Below are 24,127 nucleotides of genomic sequence, written 5' to 3' on the forward strand. Positions count from 1 at the left end.
AAATATTCTTCTCCTGGATTTTTCAGTTTGTTTAAGAGCCATTTAGATCTGATGGAGTGATTTTCTTTTGCTTTTTCTGACAAATTGACCTTTCCTCATCATATAAGACTTATATCTGATGTCTTCGGGGACAACATTTCTGACTGTTTCTACTGACACATCTTTTGGTCAGCATACTGATGCCTGAGGGTCGCATCAAGTGACTTCTAGCAGTGGAAGCCTGAACTACTACGGGCTTGTCTTACTATATATTTATATATCATCATCATCATCGTTTAATGTCCGCTTTCCATGCTAGCATGGGTTGGACAGTTCAACTGGGGTCTGGGAAGCCCGAAGGCTGCACCAGGCCAGTCAGATCTGGCAGAGTTTCTACAGCTGGATGCCCTTCCTAACGCCAACCACTCTGTGAGTATAGTGGGTGCTTTTTATGTGCCACCGACACAGGTGCCAGACGAGGCTGGCGAACGGCCACGCTCGGATGGTGTTTTTTATGTGCCAGATATATATATATATATATATATATATAATATATATATATATATATATATATATATATATATATATATATATATATATATATACATATATTTATCAAAGACCTATAATCCTTTAAGGGATGCTAGTATCTTAGCTCTGCAGTTTATACCAGTGTTCAGTGAAAACTAAATATATTAGCTAGCTAATATATTTAGTTTTCACTGAATTAACTATCTCTTGAAATTAGGATTTTGGCTTTACCTCATCTCAAATGGAGATAGATATATATACATATCACATATGGAGATAGATATATCGGAAAATGAATTTAAATCTACTTGGAAAGACCAAGAAACAAATTTTTCCGCCTTTCAGTTTAAAAAAAAAAAAGCAAAAACAAAAACAAAATCAAAAACAAAAAAAATCATTCCTGAAACAGGAAACAGAAGAGCGACCCAAATCGCGGAACTCTCTAGTAGAAAGAAGCTAGAAAAGTAGTACGCCTGCATGGCCGTTCCATCCGCTTCTTGCTTTTTCCTTCCCAGTTGAGGTTTCCTTCTTCTTCTTCGCTTTCATTATTATTGTCATTATTATTATTATGTGCTGAAAAATTAAAAGCCATTGTTTTAAGCCGTGTGTCGTCGTGGATTGAGACTAATTAGCAGCAGCAGCAGCGGATAAGATTCAAAGGATAAGAGATCGAATTTCCGAGAGAGATTTCGAGCCCTGTATGGATCAGCGAGCCAAGAAGAGAGTGAAGGAAGCCAAGCTGAAAGCTCGACCAGGTAAGCTTCCTGCGATTAATTGCCCTAATTGGAATCATGATTAATTAACCTGATCTCCTCATGTATATTTCTCATGTCTTCCTTTTTTAATTAAGACAAAAATTAATGTTGAAAAATGTAATTGGAGATTTGGAAATGAAAGATTTTTCCATCTTTGTGTTTGACTCTGCTTCTGTGTTTTTTTCTCTCTTATAATAATTTATTTTGATTAGGGCACAAAGCCAATTTTGTCTCTTGGTACTACTAGCGAACTGCGGTCCCGGTGCGCGCACTCGCGCTAGCTAGTCGTGACTGGTCGATCCTACAACGACTTTTAAACCCTAACCCAACCCTAAACCTAAAACCTAAACCTGGTTTGTTTTAAAAAATAATTGATTTACTTAGTTTAAGAAATTATTTCCTTTTGTGTTTTATTTACTTTCTTCGAAGAAAATTATTTGATTTTCTTTGATGTGGATTCAGCCTTGACAGACAAACATAGGCGCAAGTCGTTGTAGGATCGACTACTTACGACTAGCTAGCGCGAGTGTGCGCACCGGGACCACTGTTCGCTAGTAGTACCTTTTTTTCTTAGTATTGTGAGCGGAGAGAGTCGACGAAATGGCTTTCAACTGTGGAGACAGTCGAAAGAGAGAGAGACACATCGACCGAGATTTGAACCCTGATCAAGTTACCATTAAAAAGAAAGAGAGAAAAAAAAATAGATGTTCGCTCCTGTCTTGCTGCTGTCTCTCCACTAAATATTTTATATTAAAAATAATTTTTCTATTCTCCATGGAAGCAGTTTTGTTCCGATTATTTCCATATTCATGTTTATATATTTCGTTTTTGGATTTGGTTTGCAAGATTCTTTACATGAGTTGGTGTATTGAAGCATATTCTGTTGTGTCTGGGGAGAGTCATTTTCTTTACAATGTAACACACTCACCGGCAAAATTTCCACTTATTTCATATTTTTATTCTCCTAAAATGTTTATATATTGTTATAAAAGGTTTAAAATATTCAAATAATGATTTAAGTAAATTTTTAATTGATGATCAAATCGTTTAATTGTACATCTTCAAGTCGCACATGTCTTCACTGAAGGTTCTGTTTGTATATGAAGAGGAGACTAGGAAAAGAAAAATATCTCGGTTCATGTTTTTGAAATTTGTTTAAATCCTTATAAAAAGTGGGTGATTGGTTAGTTTGGCAAAGACAGGTCTTTAATTAACATGCCTCGACTCTTATACTTACATTTGTAGTAATAAATATTTGTTTTACGGCTAATTACTTGTGAAGACATTTAAATATTAACTGGAAATGCCATATATTTTATATATATAAACCATCATATATATATATATATATATATATATATATATACATGCTAGTAGTACCTATATATATATATATATATATGGTACTATATATATATAGGGAGAGAGGGAAAATTAAATAGATTTGTATGGAAAGTTGATAGTGACTAGGATTTGAATTTTTATCTTCAAGGGGTTTATTGGTTTTTTGCTTAATGTTGATAAGTTTTGTCGTGGTTTCCTGTCACGTAGCCAAGTTGTAGGTTTAATCGATGCTTTATGCTATCTATCTATGTCATTTTAAGTTCGCTTCCTTGCTAAAGTCGACTAGTTTGGGAACCCGATAAGTTGCAATATTATAAAAAAAAGACAAAAATGCCCCAAAAAACTGTTCACTCTGATTTCAGCCCTTCGACTACATGTCGCAAATGTCATCGTGTATAGAGAAAAGGAATTAGAATCTCTTTCTCATACACACACAACAGGGTGCACTAATAAAACACAATTGTATTTCCTTATCATAAAGGTACTTGCGGTTACATTAGTACCCTTATCTATTCTCGTCTACCCCCATTGAAATAAATAATTTTTCAAGGAAAACAAGATAATTTAAGAGGAGACATCGGCAATATATATATGTACATATAATGCTTATCTTTTATGTCACAAATGTGTTACGGTGGTTTAATTTTTTCAGGAGGAAATAGAATGGATGTAAATCTAAAATGATAAGTTTCAAGCGATTTTGAGGGGAGCAACTAACTTTTACTTTATCGATTGCAGAGGGACGGAAGGCAAAGTTCACTTTGGTAGGATTTGAACCCAGAACGTAAAGAGCGGGAACAAGTACTGCTACTGCCAGGCATTTCTCCCGATACCCAAATGATTCTGCCGGATGGCCGTCTTTGAAAAAGAATGGTTTCTAATTTAGGGAAAAGGCCATCGGTTTTGAGCGGGAGGGCGGTTAGGCGATTTTATTGACTTCAGTACTCGATATGTACTCTATTGTGTTGACCCCGGATGGATGAAAAAAAAAAAAAGGCAAAGTTGACCTCTACGGGATTTGAACTTAGAACGTGTCCAAGGCGCTATTGGTTTCGGATTCGGGCGTCGGGCCTCGAAATTTGCGAGGCGGGTTTGTCAACCCTTCGACTCCAATACTTGACTCGTACTTTATTTTATTGCCCCTCCCCAGAAGTATGATAGGGAAAGATGACTTCGGCGGGAAATGAACTCAGAACCGAAAGAGCTGGAAAAAAAAATCACATGGCATTTTGTACGACATTCTAACGTTTTTGCTAGTCCTCCTCCGCCTTTACGAGATCAGGAGGGGGTTAAGTCGATTTTATCGAACCCGATACTTAACTGGTGCTTTTTGTATTGATCGCGGGAGGGGGTGGGTGGATATGGAAGGCGATGTTGACATTGGCGGAATTTGAACTCGGAACGTAAAGACGGACAAAATGCCGCTAAGCATTTCGTCCGGCGTGCTAACGATTCTGCCAGCTTGCCGTCTTACTGTTACTACTAACGAAATCCCCCGTTAATATATATTAGTTGACATTATTTCATTTATTTGACCAACTCGTAATTAGTGTCGCCGCCCTCCCCCTATCAAACAGATCACAAAATCATGCAATTATTAAATTCTGTTCATTTAGCAAATCAACTTCACGTGAAATCGAGCTCTGTTATGTCATTAATCATCCATTCTCATATATCATTAGTCACCATTCTCATAGATCATTAATCATATTTTTTTCTTTTCCTTGTTGGATGAAAAATGAAACCTCATGCTTCAATGGATTTAGAGTTCAGCTTAAAATATTTCTTCTGTCAAAAGCAACGAAGGAACAAATAGAGTGTTGAAAGTGTGCGTGTATATATATATATATATTCAAAAAAATTCCAACTCTGTCTGCTTTTTATGTTTTATTTATGTTCTTTATAATGTTAATGTAGAATATATAGTATAAATAATATATATATAGTAAAATGAAATGAAGTATTGATTGTCTTATTGAACAGATGAAATGTTGAATATAAAATATTAAGGGACTAGCGTACTTTCTTGCATTAAAACAGTCTTCAAGGTCCTAGGTTGTAGCAGGAGTGTCAAATATATAAGATTAGCCATTGATAAGGTGATTACACTGGCGGTACTCCAGCATGGCCACGACCTTCGGGCTGAAACGTGTGTGTATATATATATATATATAATGTGGTAGGAGAGGAAAGAAAGTCGGCTGACTACTGTCACTGCTAGGGATGGTCGGTGGCCCCCTTCTGTGTGTTTGTGTGTGTGTGTCTTGTACAGCGTGACGGGGGAGAGGTTAATGTGACGCGCTTGGTTGGGGCTTCAAGAGGGGTGCGGGGGTGCGGAACGACGCCTTGATAAGAATGGTGGGGGGGGGGACTATTTGCGATTAACTCGCATTTATTTCTCTTTTCTTCGAATATTCTAGAAGTGTGTGTTGTTCTAAAGTTATATTATTATCAGTCTATAAGTGAAAGCGGCAGCTGTCATCGGCAGAGAGAGAGAGAGAGCTTGAAAAGGTCTCTCAAATTCTGTTCAACGGTTTTCCTGCTTATCACTTATTTTCGTTTTAAATTTTGACTCTTCAGTAAATTTCAGTATTTTATCTATTTTCATTATCAATTATTAATTATAATTTTCTTTTTTTTTTTGTTTTTTTGCACTTTGTTGTTCTTAATTAATTTGTGCGAGTGGCTGATTATCTGAGTGATGGGAAGAAAAGTCTTGTAACACCACCACTGACCTATCTCTGATTAATATAAGTTAATTAATTAACGCTTTAATTTTCCCAGATTATGTATTCCCATAAAACATAGACGCTTTCTGATTGTTGTTTTGTCTCTAATTAAAATTTATTCACTTTCTGAAATGTCTATTTTTCAATGGTAATGGCTCCGTCTCTCTCTCTCTCTCTCTCTCTCTCTCTCTCTATATATATATATATATATATATATATATATGAGAGAGAGAGAGAGAATGTGTGTTAGTATGTGTGATATGTGTAGCTGCTGTCTGAGGAAGAGTTCGATCCAGGGAGACGTGAGACAAAGTAGTAGAGAGGCCGATTTCAAGATGTCGAGCCTTGTGGAAGAGATGTTTGAGAACCGTGACGAGAGGCGATACGCTTTGTGAGTTGAGAAGACACCAAGGTAGTTGTGGGGGGGGGACGTCGGTGAAAGACATGAAAGGGAGATCTGTGAAAAATGAAGCAAGGTGTGGACAATTAAGACACACACGCATTTAGCAGTCGTACAGACAGATATACACAAGACATAGGTCATTCACACACAGGAATAGGCTGGCAGGACTCCCCCTCCCCTCTGAAAAAACTGCACGATTATCTGAGAGAACTGCTTACCACATATCTGTTTCTTTATTGCCCACAAGGGGCAAAACATATAGGGGACAGACAAGGACAGACAAACGAATTAAGTCGATTACATCGACCCCGGTGCGTAACTGGTACTTAATTTATCGACCCTGAAAGGATGAAAGGCAAAGTCGACCTCGGCGGAATTTGAACTCAGAACGCAACGACAGACGCAATACCGCTAAGCATTCCGCCCGGTGTGCTAACGTTTCTGCCAGCTCATCTGCAGACACACACACACTCACAAATTCATGTGTGTGTGTGTGTGTGTGTGGTAATTTTGCCAAATGCATTATTTATAAGTTTCTTCGGCTTTTGATACAATACAAAAATGTGACGTCAGGCATTAAAGAAAAATTGAGTTTAATTAACAACTTGATGTGCTACAACAACAAAAAAAAAATACATCTTAATATGTTTTATTGTTTTATTTGCAACAACCAAATACTGTGATATCTTCTGGGCAATTTATAGAGTTCTCATGGAGAAACCAGCCGAGGTTGGTAAAGGTGCAAAATTGTAAGAATCTTTTGGACCATTGGCTGACGAGGAATTAGCTGTGAATTTTCTATTTGTTGTGTTTCTTGTATGTGTTCATGTAGTTAAGAAGCTTGCTTCCCAACCATGTGGTCTTGGGTTCAGTCCCACTGCGTGGCACCATGGACAAGTATTTTCTACTATAGCTCTGGGCCAACTAAACCCTTGTGTGTACGTTGTCTGTGGAAACTGAAATAAGCATGTCGTGTATGTGTGTCGTATAGTGAACGCGCATGGCTCAGTGGTTGGAGCATCTAGCTTACAATCGTAAGGTTGTGAGTTCAAATCACGGACTGGGCTGCATGTTGTGTTCTTGAGCAAGACACTTTATTTCACATTGCTCCAGTTCACTAAGTTGTAGAAATGAGTTGTGCTGTCACAGGTGCCAAGCTGTATCGGCCCCTTTGCCTTTCCCTTGGATAGCACTGGTGGTGTGGAGAGGGGAGGCCGGTGTGCATGGGCGACTGCGGGTCTTCCATAAACAACCTTGCCCGGACTTGTGCATGGGAGGGTAATTTCCTAGGTGCAATCCCATGGTCAGTCATGACCAAAGGGGGTTGCTGGTGTGTGTGTGTGTGTACCTTTCTTTGAATATCATGAGATGGTTGTAAACAAGCACACACTTCGTGTTGTTTATTTCCTGTCTCCTGTGAAGAACATGTCTGGCCATGGAGTGATATTACCTTGCTTGAGAACAGGTGAGTGTCGGCAACAGGAAGGGCATCCAGTCTGCCTCAATAAACTCCACTTGGCCCGTGTAAACATGGGAAAGTGGACGTTAAAACAACGATGATGATGATGATGTGTTCTTAATAATTCTTGTGGTGCTCATTCTCATTTTCAATTTCGTTTTTTTTTTATTTGTAGAATTAAGCAACGAGAAACATGGTTGGAGGAGGCACAACTACTGTCGGAAATTTGATTTGACCCTGTCTAATGTCCGTGATAATGTGGAACGTGTTGATGTGACTAAAATAACCTACGAAGAATTTGTCAGACGCTATGAATCCAAATATAAGCCAGTGGTGTTGCTGAATGTTCAAGAAAAGTGGAAAGCAACAGAGAAATGGACAGTAGAGGTAAGAGCACCATTTTAGAGAGTATTTCGTTTGTTTTCTCGTCTCATTTTGGCACAGGTGTGGTTCTGTGGTCAGAAGCTTGCTTCCCAACCACATGGTTTTGGGATCACTTCTGCCACATGGCACCATGGGCAAGTGTCTTTTACTACAGTCCTGCTTGCTGAATGCTTTGGGTGCTGGACTACTGATATAATATGGAAAATACCTTGGAAAGCCTTTTAGCTAAATTTCAGACAAGTTTGAGAATTTGTCCATCAGTGTGTAGGTCCCACCCATGCTAGCATTTAAGGCAGACGTTAAACGATGACGATGATTATTATTATTTTTACCTCCACCTTCGTTAAGGTGGAGGTATTGTTTTTAGTCGTGCTTGTTTGTCCATAGACAAGATATCTCAAGAACCACTGGATGGATTCAGATAAAACCTTCAGGGATGTTTAGCCTTATGACTGGCACAAACTGATCAGATTTTGGGACTGATCTGGTACTGGGCAAGGGTTCTGGATTTATTTTTTCCCTGTTTTTTTACTTAATTTTTGAGAGTGGTCGGGTTCATTTTTAGTTTTCTCGTTTGTGAGAGCAATCGAGTTTATTTCAGATATTCTTATTTTAAAAATCATCTCTGGCTAATCATTGAGAGGATGTTGGTGTTGCCTTGGCAGAGGTTTGCGCTTATTATTATTATTATTAGGTGCTTTTTAAAACTTGGCTAATGGTGCATTTATTCCCAGCACCAAAAACATTGTTACTATTAGCTTTACTAAATTTCTCAAAAGTAAACAATAGTCTTGCTATCCAGGGCTATAGCAGAAGACACTTGTCCAAGGTGCTGTGTGCTAGAATTGAACCAGAACCCACCTGGTTGCAGAGTAAGCTTCCTAACTGCACAGTCATACCTGCATTTGTTTCTTTCATTTTTTAAAAGAATATTTTTGTCCCTTTTTTTAAACAAATCAATTTGCTTCTCAGATTTTAATATTCTGTTTTTATAAACTCTATTTTCAGAGGTTAGCGAAAAAATATCGGAACCAAAAGTTCAAATGTGGCGAAGATGACGAAGGTTATTCTGTGAAGCTGAAGATGAAGTACTTTATAGATTATATGAAACATAATCGAGATGACAGTCCTCTGTACATCTTTGACAGCAGTTTTGGTGAGGTATAGTCTCATCTACAACTGGTATATGTGTGCACTTCCTTTGTTTTGTTTTTTGTTTTTTTTTGCATCCTTTTTTAAATTTTATTAATATTTATTTTTGTGTGTTTCTTTTACTCCTTTCTTAGTCTCTGTATTTTCTTCTGTCTCTGCTTCAACTTCAATGTCCTAGGGATTGAACTCTTTAAACTTTAAAAAAAAACAATATTTTGTAATAACAGCTGTAGGAGCCAAACTCTCATCTTCATTACAGTTTCCCTTTATTTTTTTTCGTCTTGTGTCTTTTACTTGCTTCAGTCATTGGACTGCAACCATTCTGGGACACTGCCTTGAAGTACTTTGTTAAACAAATTGGCCCCATTACTATTTTTCATTGGTCTCTTTTGCCAAACTGCTATTTTATGGGGACATAAACAAACCAACACCATTTTTTAAAGCGTAGGGGTGGGAGGCAACCACAAAGATGCACATATACTCGCGTATATACGTACATGTGTGTGTATGTTAATGTTAGCACCAGGGTCAGTTTATCAGCGTGCTTGTAGTGTTGTAGTGTGGAAGTATTGGATGTAGCGAGAGAAGAAACCTAAAGGGTCTTTTCTGAAAGTTTCTTTTCTTAACACATTTCTCTTGAAATATGCAGGCTTCATTTTAATTAATTTTGAAAAAATAAGAAGAATTTATTAAAATATCTTTGGTGTCCAATCTGTACTGAGCTGACATAGGACATTAATGGAGGTTTATGAGCCTTAAAAGGAATTCACTCTGACACTACCTACAGGCATAGCATAGTGGATAAAGGTACTGGTTAACACTGTGCTGTCACCTAGAGATTCTGAGTTCAGTCCTAGGCAAGGTACTAATGTGAATCACAACACTTGAAAGAAGCTTGGAGCGTACACAGCCGAAACATGTTGAGAGCAAAAACCAAGATGAGGACACAAGTCCAACTAATACATAACTTTGATATTGTTATGATGGTATTTAGAATTATTAAAGGCGGCTAACTGGCAGAAACGTTAGCACACCGGGCGAAATGCTTAGCGGTATTTCGTCTGCCGTTACGTTCTGAGTTCAAATTCCGCCGAAGTTGACTTTGCCTTTCATCCTTTCGGGGTCGATAAATTAAGTACCTGTTACGCACTGGGGTTGATGTAATCGGCTTAATCTGTTTGTCTCCTCTGTGTTTAGCCCCTTGTGGGTAGTAAAGAAATAGGTATTTAGAATAATTAGTAGCAACGTTTAATAATTAGCAGAAAAGTTTAAATTTAGATAACTTTAAAACAAGTAATTTGCATCATAGACCCAAGGGGCAGTTTCAGACTGGGTAGTTGTCCTCATAAAAGTTCTCCAGTGGGACCTCAAGTTATGCCAGGTGTTTTTTTGTTAGTGTTCCGGTAGTTTCTGCCCCTGAAGCTTTCTTTAATTCGTCCTCGGAGGCCAAGGCAGGTGACCGAGACTTTTGATAATTTGCTGTGCTTCAGGAGACTCGTGAAGCTTAGTGAAATTGTAGTCTTGTCCAGTGCTGGTGACACACGTGAGGCATCCATGCTAGTGGCACATAACAGAGACACTCCAGTATACTCTGGAGTGGTCGGCGTTAGGAAGGGCATCCAGCTGTAGAAACTGGAGCCTGGTGCAGCTCTTTGACTTACCAGTTCCAGTCAAAGCATCTAACCTGTGCCAACATGGAAAATGGATGATGATGATGATGATGGAATATGGCAGTGGTGATGCTGTGTGTGTGTGCATTTTCATTCAGTGCCCATTTATTGGCTCCCATATCGACAACTGGCTGGCTGGCCAAGAGCTTGTGGTGCCTCTGGCAGTGGCCATGTGGTTAAGAACCTTGTTTCCCAACCATGTGGTTTCAGGTTCAATCCCACTGCATGGCACCAGGAACGCCTTCTTCTTTTGTCCCTGGCTGTCCAAAACCTCGTGAGGGGCTTCTGTGGATGCATGGACGTGTGTGATTGTGCGTTTCCTTGACTTGACATCATGTTACTTGTAGACGAGCACCATTGTCATACAAGCGTTGTCGTTCATTTCTAGTCTTCTGTGAGAAACAAGTCTAACTATGGGAAAATATTACCTTGCTTGGAAATAGGTGAGGATTGGCAACAGGAAGAGCATCCAACTGTAGAAAGCTTGCTTCAGTGAATTCTGTCTGATTCATGCAAGCATGGAATGATGAATATTAAAAAAAAGATGATATATAGATAGGTTTGATGATATATACTAACTTTGAACTGAATATGTGTGTGTGTGTGTGTGTGTTCAGTTCCAACCTACCTGCAGTCAGTTTTACCTTTTATCATTCTTGGTCTGATAAGTAGGAGGCCAACCATCCCTGTACATTTGCTGATCATTCATTCATTTGGTTCTCATTGTGCCTTGTGGCACTCGAGGCGACAGCAAGACCGTTCCACCTTCTAACACTGAGGGCCTGCTTGACAACTTCTTCCATTGTTAACCCTCCCTTAATGTTAGAAGCTAATGTTATCTGATTCTTATATTTCGTTATAGTGGCTAAAATTTCCCGGGGTGCTTTTCTGCTACATTCATTCTACACACACACACTCTCTCTCTTCCCTTTTCGTTGTCCATGCTACCATGGGTTGGATGGTTTGACAGGAACTGGCCAGACAGAAGACTGCACCAGACTTCTGTGTCTGTTTTGGCACAGTTTTTACTGCTGGATGCCCTTCCTAACACCAACCACCTACCAGTGTATGTGTTTGTGTCTTCTTATCTTCACATCACACACTGGTTGTAAACAAATGTCACCGTCATTCAAACAGAGCCTTTTGTTTTGCAATCCTCTGTGAAAACATACCTGGCCATCATACTGTTTGTATTTGAAGGACTAGGGGAAATATTATCTTGCTTGGAAGCAGGTGAGGGTTGACCACAAGAGAGGCGCCCAACTGTAGAAATCTGACCCAGCAAATTTCATCTGACCAATGACACAAGCAGGGAAGAGTGGACATCAAAATGATGAGGATTTACAAAGGAGGAATTAGATTCATCGTCATCTTCATTTTAATGTCCAATGTTGCATGGTTCAGATAGAATTCATTGAGGCAAATTTTCTAAGGCCAACACTCACCTGTTTTCAAGTAAGCTAATATTCTCTCATGGGCAGACATGTTTTTATGCAAGATTGGAATCAAAGAACACTGCATGTTATGATGGTGGCACTTGTTTACAGCTAGGGCGGCGAGCTGGCAGAGTCGTTAGCATGCCGGATGAAATGCTTAGCGGTATTTCGTCTGCCGTTATGTTCTGAGTTCAAATTCCGTCGAGGTCGACTTTGCCTTTCATCCTTTCGGGTTCGATAAATTAAGTATCAGTTACGCACTGGGGTTGATGTAATCGACTTAATCCCTTTGTCTGTCCTTGTTTGTCCCCTCTCTGTGTAGCCCCTTGTGGGTAGTAAAGAAATAGGTATTTCGTCTGTCGCTACGTTCTGAGTTCAAATTCCGCCGAGGTCGACTTTGCTTTTCATCCTTTTGGGGTTGATTAAATAAGTACCAGTTACGCACTGGGGTTGATGTAATCAACTTAATACCTATGTCTGTCGTTGTTTGTCCCCTCTATGTTTAGCCCCTTGTGGGTAGTAAAGAAATATATATCAAGGCAAGGAAACAGTAACACACACATGTACATACACACACTATATGTGTATGACAGGCTTCTTTTAGTTTCTGTCTACCAAATCCACTCACAAGACTTTAGTTGGACCAGAACTATGTTAGAAGACACTTCCCACAGGTGCCTTGAGGTGGGAATGAACCTGGAACCATGTGGTTTAGAAACAAACTTTTTACTATGCAGCCAAGCCCGCTTCTATATTTTCTGCCAGATAAATGTCGACATGTTCTACCATTCATTATAATCTGTGTTGTTTTCAGCATCCAAAACGGAAGAAAATTCTAGAAGATTATGCTTTGCCCACATTCTTTCAAGACGATTTGTTCAGGTTATGCGGAGAAAAACAACGACCTCCATACAGGTGAGCTAATTAACGATTCCTTTTTTTGTCTTGTTCGAATATTTAGTACAACTGTAACTTTTTACTATTGTTTAGTACTGACCTCGATATTCAAAAAGATGTTCATGGATGGAATGTCTTTGAACATAGGTTTGTTTCACAAGGGTTAGGTACAATGCTAAACAGCCACCATTTCACTGTTACTCCCTGAGACTTTCTTTCTCTTTGTCTTTTCCGGTCCCTTAGCAGTGGGTCACGTTGTCCTCCCTTCAGCGATATCTACAAAACCTCAGCTCGGTTATCTCCCCTTCCCTTATACTTGTCCATTCATTTTCTTCCCTCCCTCTCTCGCTCTCTTTCTCTCACTATTTCCAGTGTTTCTTCAGTAAAAACAGATTCTGTCTCTCCAACAAATGCTTCTGCTTGTAACATTAGTCTTCCTTTCTTCCTGACAACGAAATAATTTATTCCACTTTGTGGACTTTATGTATTTACGAGCAGTATCGCCTGGGTTTGTTTCGACCCTTTAGAATTGGAATTTTTGAAAAGTAAATATTTTGCATTATGTAACTTGTTATTCTCTTTAAGTGAACATTTTTCTGGTTGAAATACACCAAAAAACGGCGACACAGCAGTCAAAAAATCGTAAAAAATAGGGATTTTCATGGAAAAAAAGCACCTTTTTGATGTAAATAATTTTTGGTGTTAACACGGTCTGATTTGAATTTTGGTCAACTTGCACCACAGGGTCTTGGAGGAGATAATGTTAGTTGAAGGCTACCAAACCTGTCACACACAGACAACTTCAGCTTTATATAGAGAGAGATTTGTTGAGAGAGAGAGAGAGACCCTTTCAAGTCTTTTTGATTCTCTTGTTTCACTGCCTTGCATGGTGGTGATGTTCATCCAAGCTATTGTGCCTTGTCAAGACACACAGACACAGGACAGGCTTCCTTTTAGTTTGCATCTACCAAATCCACTCAAAGCACTGGTTGGTCTGGAGCGATGGTAGATGGCACTTTCCCAAGGTGCCTCACATGGGGACAGAACCCGAAACCTCTTGGTTAGGAAGTGAATTTCTCATCCACAAATGCATTCCTCTGATAGTTGTTACAAAAATTGCATGCATGTGGATATGTCCATCTTGGCTCCTCTCAATATTTTCTGGTTCTAAGGCGGTGAGCTAGGAGAAACGTTAGAATGCCAGGCGAAATGCTTAGCGTTATTTCATCTGTCTTTACGTTCTGAGTTCAAATTCCACCAAGGTCAACTTTGCCTTTCATCCTTTCGGGGTCGATAAATTAACTACCAGTTTGCATACTGGGGTTGATCTAATTGAATGCCCCCTCCCCCTCCCCACAAATTTTGGGGTTTGAATATCTTCTAGTTCTTATTTGCTGCAAGTTTGGAAACTCCTATAGACAGTTGCTCTGACAAAGAATTCCGTCTACTATTTACCAAGTTGAGGTGTGGCCTGGCATATATTCCTCATCAGCACCTGTCCCACCATTACCCACACCTCCACCACCAGCATGTCAACCATCCTCAAGATTCCAAAAATTGCAGCCTAAGTCCACTTTGTTTAAAATCTCCTACTCTACTTCTTCGTTATTACAGGTGGTTTGTGATGGGATCTGCTCGTTCCGGAACCGGGATCCACATAGACCCTTTGGGCACAAGTGCGTGGAATGCTTTAGTGAACGGACATAAGAGGTAAGTCACTGCTCATCTATGTTGTGAATTAAATTCTTGGATTTTGATGCAAAATAATTAGATTCCTGCCAATTTCCAGTTGCTTGATCAAGTAAATTAACTGCTTATTGAATTACTAAGTGGCCGATGCCAGTGCCGCTGATCTAAAACTGCATTCATCGTCCCCCTCCCAAAATGTGATTTTCACCTGCAAGGGGGCGATTCACCCCTTGTTGAGAAAAACTGATCTAATATTGGATCACCTCCTCTAATGCTCCCCTCTGTTGTGGCAAGGCCCCTGCTTCTGTCTGTGTCTCTTTGTCACACTCTACCCATTCATCCTCTGACACAAGTTCCCCCTCCTCAAATGCCCTCTCCCCTTCTCATAATTCCTTGTCTTGTGAGTTACTTGGTTACCCTACCAAAGCTGGTGCCACGTAAAAAGCATCAAGTCCACACTGTAAAGTGGTTTGCATTTGGAAGGGCATCCAGCTGTAAAAATCTTGCCAAAACTAACATTACCTGTGCTAGTGCCATGTAAAAAGCACTGAATCCACTCTGAGGAGCGGTTGGTGTTAGGAAGGGCATCCAGCTGTAAAATCCCTGCCAAAACAGACACATTAGTCTAGGGTAATCTTTCTACCTGGCTGGCTCCAGTCAACCGTCCTATCCATGCATGCATGGAAGATGGACGTTAAAGATGATGATGATGATGATGATATATGTGTGTGTGTGTGTGTATGTATGATGAGTTTCTTTCCCAAGGCTTTGGTTATCTGGAGTTATAGTAAAAGACAACTTGTCCAAAGTGCTTTAATAGCTAAGCACAAAAACTACACGGTTGCAAAGTCATAGTCCGATATGGGTCGGACAGATTGACAGGAATTGGTGAGTCAGGGGGCAGTGCCAAGCTGTTCCATCTGCTTTGGCATGGTCTCTACAGCTGGATACCCTTCCTAATGCCAACCACTCCAAGAGTGTACCAGGTGCTTTTTTATTTTACAAGGCACCAGTGCCAGCAAGGTCACCAGTGCCAGCAAGGTCACCAGGTAACTTGTAAGAAAAAACCCCCCTTGACTGAGCGGGGAGTAGTATTGAAGGAGGTGGCTTTATGTCAGGTGATGAAAGGTTAGAGTATGAATAGAAGGACAAAAACAGATGTTGCGCTGTGGAGGAGATGCATGGCTACTCCAGTGAGAAAAGGAGAGACCAGATATCTCATTAGAAATGAATGAATATATATGTGTAATTATATATGACTGGATGAATGATATACTCTTTTACTTGTTTCAGTCATTTGACTGCGGCCATGCTGGAGCACCGCATTTAATCGAGCAACTCGACCCCGGGACTTATTCATTTGTAAGCCCAGTACTTATTCTATCGGTCTCTTTTGCCGAACCGCTAAGTAACGGAGACATAAACACACCAGCATTGGTTGTCAAGCAATGCTAGGGGGACAAGCACAGACACACAAACACACACACATACATTATATATATATATATATATATATATACACACACACACATATACGACAGGCTTCTTTCAGTTTCCGTCTACCAAATCCACTCACAAGGCTTTGGTTGGCCTGAGGCTATAGTAGAAGACACTTGCCCAAGGTGCCACGCAGTGGGACTGAACCCGGAACCATGTGGTTGGTAAGCAAGCTACTTACCACACAGCCACTCCTATATTATGCTTCGTTAAAGCATGACAATTATGCAAGATATCAGCTTTTGTTTTTGTTTCATTTAGTTGGAGCACACTGTATGGCTTCATTCATGAAGCCATATGAATGACTTCAGCTAACCTCATTAATCTGAATGACTTCAGTTAACCTCATTAATCTGAATGACTTCAGTTAACCTCATTAATCTGAATGACTTCAGCTAACCTCGTTAGTCTGAAATGTGTGTGTTTTATTGCACAATTATGTGTCTTTATTGGCGGCATAGCACAATTATAAATATAAAATTCAGTGTTTGATGTGTGAGATCCAGCTCCTGCTTTGATCTCATTCAAGAAAAAGGCCATTAGCTACGGCACATCATACAATCAGGCTGAAAGTACGTGGTTCTTGTTTGGCTCTCAAGTAAAGTAATCCAAGCATGACCATCCCAATTTTGTTTTAGGAACAGTGTTCCCCAGACTACATTATCTGATGTCTTTTTTTATTTTTTAAAATCCTTTTACATTCAGATTTCTTTGTCAAATGTAATGCTTATTTATTCGCATTTATTTTGAATTAATCTTGCATTATCTCATAATCTCATTTGAGATTTGGATTATGTGAATGTTACTTTTGGAATGACATTGCAAGGTAGATATGAGAGGCTGGATCTGGCCAGTTTGAACTTAAAATAAGTAGAATATTTTGGCTGGCTGCATATGGCTGGTTTAAATGCTAAAGGGTTAAAATAGAGCTTTTGAGTTTTGAGAGAGATTTGGCTGCTATTTCTAACAAATTGGGTGATCACGTAGAAGTTCCTTCATTGGAATGGTTAAAATCTTTAACTAATACTTGTGCAATCCATGACCTAAGATCACTTAATAATTTCATAACAGCTAATTCTTCATGTTTCCTATACATGAGAATGTGTGAGGCAATTCAGTTGGTGGATTCTGGGTTAGCAGCAGTTTCTTTTTCTTACAGATTAGGGGTGCCTTATAAGCCTCAAAATATGGTGTGTGTGTGTATGTTATTCTTTTATTTGTTTCAGTCATTTGACTGTGGTCATGCTAAAGCACCGCCTTTAGTCGGATAAAGTATGAGCTGTTGTGATAGAGGTGGAGGCGACGGTGATGATGGTGGTGGTGGTCAGTCGAGGGTGATGGTGATAGTAAGTGATATAAAAGACTGTGGTGATTTGTGGTGGAGGGAAAGGCAGAGAAGTCAAAGGTGGTGGCGTCAGAAGTGTGAATGGTGTGTTTATGGCAGTTGTGATGGTGGTGGTGGTTGAAAAAACAGAAATAGAGAGAGAGAGAGAAAGAAAGAAAGAGATTAAACAGAAAAAGAAATTGTACTGATCCCTGAATGGCAAGACATAAAATGTTGTTTATCATGCAGCTTTGCAATAAGTTCCAAGTTGACAAATTATATTGCTTTGATAAAAATTGTTCATTGCTTCGAAAATATTGGTCAATTTAATGAAATTTAATATGTACTCAATGCAAGAAGTGCCATTATTAGGTCCAAGGCCGAATGAAGAGCCCTTCACAGGAACTAGCTCAAAAGCCTCCTAATACGGTGGCTTTTAAGCATATATATATATTTATTTATTTATTATTATGTGCCCTTTTCAAACCTAGCCAGGCTCATGGGCCCGGTTTCTGTGGCGTATGTGTTCCCCCCAGTTGGACGGGACACCAGTCCATCGCAGCATTACTCAAGAAACAGGAAGAGAGAGTGAGAGAAAGTTGGGGCGAAAGAGTACAACAGGGGTCCCCCCCCCCTGTCGGGGCCTTGTCAAGCTTTAGGTGTTTTCACTCAATAAATACTCACAATGTCCAGTCTGGGAATCGAAACCGCGAGTCTGCTGCCCTAACCACTGGGCCATTGCATGCAGGTTTTCATGTGTCCTCACCTTGGCATTGTGTTATGGTTGTTAACAAACATCACATTGTTTGCACTCTTCTATAAAAACATGTCTAATCATTCTGTTGTCTGTGCTTTGAATGACTCAGGGTTTTGGATGGGGTGTGTTACTAGCATGTCTGGAAAGATGTGAGGATTGGTGACAGTAAAGGCTTCTGTGTGTAGGAAATCTGCCTCAGTGGATTTCACCTGATTCAAGCAAGCATGGCAAAATGAATATTGGATTGATAATGGTGATAGTAATACACTCTGAGACTCATTTTGTATTTAAACAAGCACAAAAATTTTTTTCTGTAATAATATTTTACAGTCACTGGAGTGTGTAACATCAGTTGTTCCACACTCCACTGATTACAAAAAGATAAAAAGCAGCGCAGTTCTATTTATTTGTTTGTTTTTGTTCCAGTTCTTTTCTCATGTAATTCAGAAAACTCACACAGCAAATCTCTTTTATAAAATATTGAGTTGAATTGTTTCCATAATTAATGTTCCGTATTGTTCATTGTTTTCCGTTCTGAGTTCAGATTCAAGTAAGGTCAACTCTGCTTTTCTTCCTTTCAAGGTTGATTGAAATAAGTATCAATTAGGATCAGTATAATTGACTAGGCCCCAACCTCCACCCCACCAAATTTCAGGCCCTGTTTCATCATCATCATCATCTATTTCTTTACTACCCACAAGGGGCTAAACACAGAGAGGACAAACAAGGACAGACAAACGGATTAGGTCGATTATATCGACCCCAGTACGTAACTGGTACTTACTTAATCGACCCCGAAAGGATGAAAGGCAAAGTCGACCATGGCGGAATTTGAACTCAGAACGTAACGGCAGACGAAATACTGCTTAGCATTTCGCCCGGCGTGCTAACGTTTCTGCCAGCTCGCCGCCTCATCATCATCATCGTTTAACGTCTGTTTTTCGTGCTAGCACGGGTTGGACGGTTCAATCAGGGTCTTGGAAGCCAGGAGGCTGCACCAGGCTCCAGTCTGATCTGGCAGTGTTTCTACAGCTGGATGCCCTTTCTAACGCCAACCACTCCATGAGTGTAGTGGGTGCTTTTTACGTGCCATGGGAGGCTGGCAACGGCCATGATCGGTTGGTGCTTTTATATGCCACCGGCACAGAAGCCAGTCAAGACGGCGCTGGCATTGGCCACGTTCGGACGGTCCTTTTTACGTCCCGCCGGCACAGGTATCGTAACTACAATTCCTATTTGATATTTATTTTGATGTTGATGTACTTGACTCAATAGGTCTCCTCAAGCGCAGCAGGTCACCCTACGATCCAAGGTAAGCACAGCAGGTCGTTCTGCAATCCAGGGTACTTTGGATGGGCTGGGGCTATGCGAAACTGGTGCAGGAAGCAGCCTGGGTCTATAGTAGAAAGGATTGTTAATGTCGCAAGTGTTTGGTATACTTCTCACCTACTTAAACTAATTCCCATATGTGTTTGTACTGTTACAGGTGGTGTTTGTTGCCAACGCATACGCCGAAAGATCTGGTGAAGGTGCCACACTGTGAAGGAGGAAAACAAAGAGACGAAGCTATTACCTGGTTCCGATACGTTTATCCCAGAACCCAGCTGCCATCTTGGCCCCGTGATTGTGCTCCTGTAAGTGAAATTAACCCGTGTACTAGTGTTGGTTGTGTAGAGAAGGAATGAGCCTGTCTGACCATTGCGTTTCAACCCCCTTCGCAATCAGCTTTCTCTATCAAATATAATGCTTGTTCATTCGCATTGTTTTAAATTAATCCGCTCGTATTCAGATTATCCTATTATTCATTGATTTTGTTTTGAATTAAATATGTGTTATCTTGTAGCTTTGAGATTTCATTGATGTAAATGTTTATTTTTAGAATGACATTGTAGGGTATGTGTGGTCCCTTGTTCTAAACCCTGGCTATCAGATGTAGATACTAACTAAATCTGTGAATACTTCACTTGTTTGATCACCGTGTCCACTTTTTAATCATCTGGGTCTTGCCTCTTTGCTATTGGACCAGGAAAAAGATTCAAGGGTTTTAATCATGGCCTGCGTGGGGGATGACTGTGTTCCCATGGGTCATCTGCCATAAGGTGGCATGTAATTGCTGTTTCTGTCTTCTACATTGAAGGCACACCCTGACACCTCATCACTACCAGCTCCAGTTCTGATCCAGTTACTCCCACCTGACCATACGTAATGCGAATTACATGTCAATTTCATCAATGCTTGTATCATGAAAAATGTGCCTTCTACACTTTGTCAAGCAATTGGTAGCTGTATCCAGCCATAGAAACTATGCCTGAGCAGAGATTAGGGGCTTGGTGCAGTCCTTCAACTTGCTAAATCCTGTTAACACAAGCACAAAGATTCACACACACATGGTAGGCTTCTATCAGTTTCCGTCTACCAAATTCACTTACAAGGTATTGGTTGACTGGGAGATTCAGTAGAAGACACTTGCCCAAGGTGCCACACAGTGGAACTGAACCCAGAACCATGTGGTTGGGAAGCAAGCTTCTCACCACACAGCCACTCCTATATGAAATGTCTAATGAAAATATCCAGTTTTAATTTATGCAGTGGATCATCCTCATCATTTAACATCTGTTGTCCATGCTGGCATGGGTTGGACTAAAGAGTTATGTATAGGAAACTGTTAAAATTGGTGGACATGAAATACAGGGTAAAGATGGCATTAAAAGAGAGCCTTATAAAGTTGCCCTCCACCTACACATCTTCCCACACTGCCATCATCCACACCATTACTCCCCCCTCCTAGAAACCACATGCACTCTATACCACTAAACACACACACACACACACATCTCCCCCTTTGCCTATCTCTGTACACAGATACTCTTCTACACCTGCACACACCACTCTTCCTCCCATAGAACTGCATTCCCATCTGGCTCTAAGCCCCTGCTTTTCAAACCACCTTTTTTCTTTTTTTCCCATCACCTTTGCCCATTTCTTTCTTTCTTTTTATGAAGGGCTAACATCCACATACACACACGGCAGTAACTTCCGCCTACCGAATTCAATCACAAAGCTCCGGTCGGCTCAAGGCTATAGCGGAAGACACCTACCCAAAGTCCACGCAGTGGGACTGAACCCGAAACCATGTAATTAGGAAGCAAGCTCCCTAACCACACAGCCATGCCCGCGCCTACTTTATGTGTTAAATACATTTGTTAGAACTTGTCCCTCTCGTGTCTTCTTTTTGTGTTCATTGCCTAACACACACACACACACACACACACACACACACACTTGTCAGTATTATGTTTTATACATTATAAAAAAGATGCAATTTTACTCTATACTTGACAGCTTGAAATATTACAGAAGCCTGGGGAGACCGTGTTTGTCCCCACAGGTTGGTGGCATGTTGTCATCAACCTGGACAACACCATTGCTTTAACTCAGAACTTTTGCAGCTTTAACAATTTCCACATAGTTTGGCACAAAACAGTTCGTGGAAGACCAAAATTATCGAAAAAATGGTACAAAATATTAAAAGTAAGTAAAAATTAAACATTTTTATGTTTTCTGTTGGATCTAGTTTTAATATTTGAATTCTTTAAGAAATCAAACTTCACAAGGATGGTTTGATAACGACATGTTTGTTAATTAGCTTGTCTTGAAAAGATCAAATGGTGAGATAGCTGTTTAACGAATCTAACCCAGACTGATGAGATGACCCAGGACAGCAATGGATCTTTCTCCCCATAAAGACATTCAATAGTCCATTGCTGGTATTTAAGCAAAAAATTCAGACTAAATCAAATTAAACAAAAAATTTTGTTTTTCTGTATTTATATGAATTCCTGTAGAACAGAAATATGCAAAAGTTTTCTGAAAATACCAAAAAGTATAAAAGTTATGGTGGGGTTATATGAAGTGTAAGAAGTTAAGGGCTGAAATGCTTGCTTGGGGGGAGGTTCTTATGAAGACATGCTGTTCGTCTCTTTTGAGAGTTTCTTGCCACTACAATGAATTTAATGCTGGGAAATTACAGTAATATAACCAACCGTGCCCTCCCCCAAAACATAACCTCTGTGGCTTTGTACTTGTGTTACAAATGTATATTTCCATAAGGCGGCAAGCTGGCAGAATCGTTAGCATGCCGGGCGAAATGCTTTGTGGTATTTCGTCTGCCGCTACGTTCTGAGTTCAAATTCCACCGAGGTCGGCTTTGCCTTTCATCCTTTCGGGGTCGATAAATTAAATACCTATTTCTTTATTACCCACAAGGGGCTAAACGCAAAGGGGACAGACAAACGGATTAAGTCGATTATATTGACCCAGTGCGTAACTGGTACTTAATTTATCGACCTCGAAAGGATGAAAGGCAAAGTAGACCTTGGCGGGATTTGAACTCAGAACGTAGTGGCAGGCGAAATACTGCAAAGCATTTCGCCCGACGTGCTAACATTTCTGCCAGCTCGCGCCGATAAATTAAATACCAGTTACACACTGGGGTCGATGTAATCGACTTAATCCGTTTGTCTGTCCTTGTTTGTCCCCTCTGTGTTTAGCCCCTTGTGAGTAATAAAGAAACAGGTATTTCGTCTGCCTTTACATTCTGAGGTCGACTTTGCCTTTCATCATTTCGGGGTCGATAAATTAAGTACCAGTTGTATACTGGGGTTGATGTAATCGACTTAATCTGTTTGTTTGTCCCCTCTGTGTTTAGCCCCTTGTAGGTAGTAAAGAAATAAAATGTATATTTGCATTAACAAAGTTTTTTTCTGGTGTCTTTTAATAGTCAGTTCGTCCAGATGTTGCTGCCATTGCTGATAGCATTGATCTACAGAAACCGATCGGCGTCAACTCAGACAGTTCCAGCTCTGCATCCTCAAGTTCATCTGATTCTGACAGTGATTCCAGCAGTGACAGTTCAATTCCTGTTGTGAGGAAACGGTCAGTTATTATATTTCTTATATATTTTGGGTGTGTGAGAGAGAGAGAGAGAGAGAGAGACTGTGGGTGGGTCTGTTTCCCAACCACATGGTTTTGGGTGCTTTTTTAGTGGCACCAGCATCAGTGAGGTTGCCATGGAACAAGCAAGATGAGAGAACTGCTTCACTGAGAGAAGAAATGAGAGATTGGGGAGAGGAGTGATTTTGGGTGAGGTGGTGAAAGAGTGAAGTACGATGGAAGAGATTTAGTTGTGAGGGTGGGGAAGGGGGAGAGAGAGAGTGTACAGGTTTGAAGGTGATGAGGTGGGGGTGTTGTGTTGGTAGGGATCCAGCACTATCCCGTGTTAAGAGATAAATGTGGGTGGGTATGAGTGAGGGAGAGATTTTTATTGTGAATTAACGTTGGTAAACTCCATTCCTCATTTTTTTGCTTTTTGCTTTTTCTTTTTGCAGGCGTCGCACGTGCTGCCGGAGTCGTTCGACATCCAAATCTTCATCACATTCTCTCATCTCCTCCAGCTGCAACTCCCGCTCGTCTCAGTCTTGCACTGCTGCCGGCGCCGTTGACAGGACACACAACTCCGACACGAGTTCCAAACACTCGAGATGATGACAGCTTTACTTAATAATAATTCTACATCTGTGTGTGCGTGTCTGTGTGTGAGCGTGTGTGCGTGTGTGATATCTACGTTTAGTGACATTATTACATACTACATTCACCTGCTGAGTGTTACCAAAATGAAAAAATAACAAAAAAAATCAAGCTTTATAGTTCCAACTCTTAGAATATCAATTTTTTCAAGAAAAAGCGGTGAAAAACGCGAATGTTTCCGCATGTTTGCCGTAAATTTAACTCCCGCACATGCACACACATGTATAAGGAAGCAAAACACTTAGTCTTATACACAGTGAAGTTTCATGTATGCCTGACTTGAGGAATTCCCCTTGTCTTCCGAACCATGGAGAAAGGTGTTCAGAGTTAAGGCCAGTGTTATGGAAGTCATTCAGAACTCTATTGTATCTCTCAGTTAGTCGGAAATGGAACCAGAGCAATGTGGAAGAACTTTTTTTTTTTTTTTTTTTTTTTTTTTTTTATTTGTATTTTATTTTTTTAATCAATTGATAGCTGCTTGTGTTAGCAGAGTTTGCTGCCTGTGGTCACAGTTGCATAGGACACACCCCGATCG

At 40.2% G+C, this 24,127-nt stretch overlaps 1 protein-coding gene across 1 annotated transcript in view; it reads left to right on the forward strand.

Moving 5' to 3' along the window:
• Positions 1-977: 977 nt before the first annotated feature.
• Positions 978-24,127, forward strand: part of LOC115223989 (bifunctional arginine demethylase and lysyl-hydroxylase JMJD6-like) — a 23,285-nt gene continuing 135 nt past the window's right edge. Inside the window, exons 1-9 of the mRNA XM_029794770.2 lie at positions 978-1,265; positions 7,376-7,587; positions 8,593-8,745; positions 12,657-12,757; positions 14,354-14,449; positions 19,493-19,640; positions 21,349-21,537; positions 22,787-22,941; positions 23,394-24,127. The exon at positions 23,394-24,127 is cut by the window's right edge and continues 135 nt beyond it. Coding sequence (XP_029650630.1) covers positions 1,211-1,265; positions 7,376-7,587; positions 8,593-8,745; positions 12,657-12,757; positions 14,354-14,449; positions 19,493-19,640; positions 21,349-21,537; positions 22,787-22,941; positions 23,394-23,550 — 1,266 coding nt within the window. The 5' untranslated portion in view covers positions 978-1,210 and the 3' untranslated portion in view covers positions 23,551-24,127. The remainder of the gene's footprint in view (positions 1,266-7,375; positions 7,588-8,592; positions 8,746-12,656; positions 12,758-14,353; positions 14,450-19,492; positions 19,641-21,348; positions 21,538-22,786; positions 22,942-23,393) is intronic.

This window comes from Octopus sinensis, linkage group LG24, assembly GCF_006345805.1.
Source record: "Octopus sinensis linkage group LG24, ASM634580v1, whole genome shotgun sequence".
Lineage (NCBI taxonomy): Eukaryota > Metazoa > Mollusca > Cephalopoda > Octopoda > Octopodidae > Octopus > Octopus sinensis.